The sequence below is a fragment of the Microtus ochrogaster genome, chromosome 2 (assembly GCF_000317375.1).
Source record: "Microtus ochrogaster isolate Prairie Vole_2 chromosome 2, MicOch1.0, whole genome shotgun sequence".
NCBI classification, from domain to species: Eukaryota; Metazoa; Chordata; class Mammalia; order Rodentia; family Cricetidae; genus Microtus; species Microtus ochrogaster.
In genome coordinates, this window is record NC_022010.1 from 13,184,188 (window position 1) to 13,188,245 (window position 4,058).

General features: G+C 43.7%; 1 protein-coding gene across 1 annotated transcript in view; it reads left to right on the forward strand.

The window, feature by feature from the left end:
- The window catches only part of Sbno1 (strawberry notch homolog 1), a 43,232-nt gene extending 41,280 nt beyond the window's left edge, over positions 1-1,952 (forward strand). The window contains exon 31 of the mRNA XM_026784618.1: positions 581-1,952. Within this exon, the coding sequence (XP_026640419.1) occupies positions 581-723 (143 nt within the window). The 3' untranslated portion in view covers positions 724-1,952. The remainder of the gene's footprint in view (positions 1-580) is intronic.
- Positions 1,953-4,058: the final 2,106 nt, after the last annotated feature.

Consider the following 4,058-nt stretch of genomic DNA (forward strand, 5'->3'; position numbering starts at 1 on the left):
GCCTGCCTCTGCCTCCCGAGTGCTGGGATTAAAGGCGTGCGCCACCACCACCCTGCTCAGTTGCTTGTTTTTTAAAAAAGAAAAAGCACACTTAGCTGCTACATTGAATTCCGATTTCCCAGAGTAGAACTGGGATTCCCTTAGCTAGTACCTGTGCCTCCACTTTCCCTTGTGCTGTTCTGTGTCCATCTCTACTTTTCTCGCTGATTAGGGTATACACTTTCACCCTTTGTCTTTGAGTCATTTTGCACCTTACTGCGTGGAAGAAGGCATGGTGTTTATAGGGCTGATGAAGCTGTGCAGTGGTAGATGGGAAAGTGGTGTGCTGCATACTCCATCAGGAGATAGTGTTACACTAGGAGCATGCCTGCATGCATGTGTGCATCTGGGAGCCTCTTAGGAATAGTTTGAGTCCAGTGTGCACATGTGTGCACATCTGGGGGTCTCTTGGGAACAGCTTGAGTCCAGTGTTTCACCTATGTGGTTTCTGGGGGAGGCTGGTTTGCAGTCCTCTGTTCAGGTGTACTATACAGTGGTTTCTGCTGGACTCTACTTCATAGATTCTTCTTGCTAATTACAGGTTTGATCATTCCAGCAAATTGTGTGTCTCCTCTTGTAAATCTCCTGTCAACTTCAGACCAGTCTCAGCAGCTGGCGGTCCAACAAAAACAGCTGTGGCAGCAGCATCACCCACAGAGCATCACCAACTTGAGCAACTCGTAAAGAGCAGCAGCTTCCACATGGTGTTGAATGCTGTGAGAGCATACCACTTGCATAAAAATCAGGGACAGTTTCCAAAGAATTCTATCTTTTTTTTTTCAGTTGTGCTCTCTAGTTAATTTGGGGTGGGGGCGGGTGGGTTAAGGACAAACCTGGAATAGGCAGCAACGCTGACAGCAAGCAGAGTGGAGGGTACATGTGTCTTTCCTCTTGCTTCCTTGGGGCTGCCTGTGCGCTTTTACTTTGGATGAGCAGAGTGGGTGTGTGTGTGTGTGTGGGTGTGTGTGTGTGTGTGTGTATGTGTATGTATGCGTGCATGCGTGCGCGCTTGTGCGTATGTGTCAGTCTGTCTGTGAGTTAATGCTACAAGACCACATTTGGTTGAAAATGCTTGGAACTTCCCAAACTGGCTTTACTCTTCCTTTCTACAGTGCTCAGGGTTAACACAGTATATCCTTGTCATTACTGTGGGAGTTCCCCAGATGCATGTGTTCCAAGTCTCTAAATACAGAATATATATATTGGTTTCTTTTCCAACTTAAACAATGTTTCCTACAGCATGAAGTGAAGGGTTACGTGCCATGCATTCAGGTTCTTTTGTAGCTTTTGTTGACAGTGCATGTCTTTGAAAGCATGTGTAATCACGATTACCACAGAAGTCACATGGAGAGAAGCATTGAAGATGTACAGCATTGGGTATTGCATTTCTAGTGTTTACCTGGGTGTTGCTTCTAACCCTCAGTCCTGCCCACTCCTCCCTGTCCCAGGTTTATTGTCAAAGTAGTAAGTACATACCTTTTTATGTGATAAAACTCTTGAAAATTTTATTTTAATGTATTAATAGTATTCCTAATTTGTGCTGCAAAATGGCTATGAGCCTTTTCGTAAGTTATGTTTTCCTTAACTTAAACATCGTTTTAGGAAGGAGTATGATTGGCTTCCATCCTGCACACAATCTTTTTTACTTCATTATCTGAATCTGCTTGGTCATTCAAACCGGAAACCGTACTTGAGTTGTAAACTAGACAGTGAAAAAACACTTGGCTTCTGCTGTATGTTGTTGTTGTTGTTGTTACCCAGTAACTTGAATATTGTTTAATGTGCTGTAAGACATTGTAGAGATTGTCTCCAGCTGTTGAAAATGGTAATGTACAAATGTGAATAGACACTTATCTACAACATGGGTAAGTTTGTTTCGCCTATAATAGATGTTTATAAAAAACAGTGAGGGGACAGTTGGTCTTTTTGTTTTTATTTTCCCAGCCTCCCCTTCCCCCATTTTTTTCTACCCTTTTTTTTTGCTTGCACAGGTTGCACTATTGAAAAGTTGAGATTGTATAAATCTGGTTAAAAACTACAAGATAATCAAAATCTTGTAGATGTTGAATAAAAAAGTTATTGTACTAATGAAGTGGACTCTTGTTTAGGCCCTCACTGGGGACTCCAGGCATAGATAGCAGGGCTCTGTAGAACTCGGTGTGGCCTTAGCCTTCCAAGGTAGCCTTAGAGTCTGACTGAAGCCCCTTCCTGAAATCTGAAGTGATCTTTAGGACGGTAAATGATGGTACTTTTGAATGTTTTTCGAGTTGAATTGTTCTCTTTGTAACTTTTTAAACTTCTCAAAAAATTGGGTGAGGTGTGTGTAGTGACAGAAATCTGATGGAGCGCTTGGGGCTCTCATTCTCTCCAGTTTCTTTGGTTAAGTTTACCGTGACATTGTTTCAGATTTATTTATTCTTAGTGCCTCAAAGAACAAATGGAGACTGGTTTCTGTTCTTGGGCACATTTTGCCCAGTGGATGCAACTTTTATCCTCATTCCATGTATCTCAGGCAGTGATCTCATGAGCATCAAGCAGTATCCCTTTGTGGCCTAGATTCAGCTGGCCACCCAGAGTAGAATTGTGTCCCTTTCACAGACTCTTAGCTCTTGTTTCTGAACTGGTGGACCATTCTGCTTCCTTTGGCATATTAAGATAAAAGCCAAGGAAGGACTTCGTAACTTAATTCACTTTTTCCGTGTAACCAAATTGTAGAGGATGGGAAAGATGCTGTGTTGTAGGCTGTTGATGCCAGCCCCTCGCACGTGTAGGCTGTTTGGTGGGTCCTGACTTTTCTGGTGCTTTCAGAGTGGCACCTACCGGATTTCTCTAGCATATGGTTAGTGAACACCTCACCCAGTGATGTCACTATGTCGTGCTCTTCAAGCAGCCACATCTTGGTTAGGGGTCTGTGTTCTGTTCATCATTGTTGTTGTTTAGTAAGAAAAGACCCACAAATACTAGGTGTCTAAAAGGGCCCTTTCAAAGCACTGAAAAGGCAAGTGGTGTGGGAGAGCAGAAGCAGAGTTGCCTCTGCCCACTGCAGTGTTTGTGACACCTGGGGTTGGTGCCCAACCCCTCTGGAAGGGAGCAAGCATGTGCTGTCTGCACCATGCTCCTACAAAATCATTACGTCTGTTTCAGTCACCAGGAAAGCTCCAGCATTCAAGAGTTTCTTGTGTCAAAATTCAAGTCTTTTCAGCCACTGTCATATAAAGTGGGTCCAGTGTCCCACAGGGTCTGAATACCACGTCTGTGTCCAGGGGCCTCTGTGATGCCTTTTCTCCCACTTAAGCAATAGAGCTCTGAGCAGCAGATCCTATCGTTGACCACCAGTGTTTTCAGAGTTTACACTCCCCATCATGCTGAAAATCACTCCCAGGTTCCATGCTGCTCAGGTATTCTTGTTAGAGAGGTCATGGCTCCTTCCCCTAGCAACCTCTGTGCCACAAGCTTGCCCTCTTTGTGGTCAAGTCAGAGAGCTGTAGATGCAGAGTCAGAGAAGTTTTAAAGTGTTTATCTGAACACAGTTGTCAGAAGCTAAGCAGGTTGAGCATTTCTCTCTTTTTGCTACTAAAGTGCAGACCTGCTTTCAGTGTCTGCTTTTTCCTGTGTGTATAGATTAGCAAAGACTTGTATCCAAAGCACTGTAGTAGCTGTAGTGTGTACATACATGTATTTATTCTTACTCAGCACTTAAACCTTTTTGAGTTGCAACAATAAACCTTATAATTTGCTTTGTTTGTGGAGAGAAAAGTTGTAGATTACCAAACTCCGGAGGAGCTAAGTATTTTAGAGCCACAGTTTTGGCTATGCCTCTGGGACATTTATTTGCTAATCTCCACACCATGTTATTAGAATAACTTGTGAGAAACCAGAGAAGGGGAACAAGGACGCGCCATGGAGCTGCCCTCCACTTCCCATATTAGCACAGCCCCTGTGGCTCACCTCTGAAAGCAGGTAGAACATTCTCGTCCCATGAGACTTTGTCCAGGAATCCTGGTTTTATAAAGGGATCT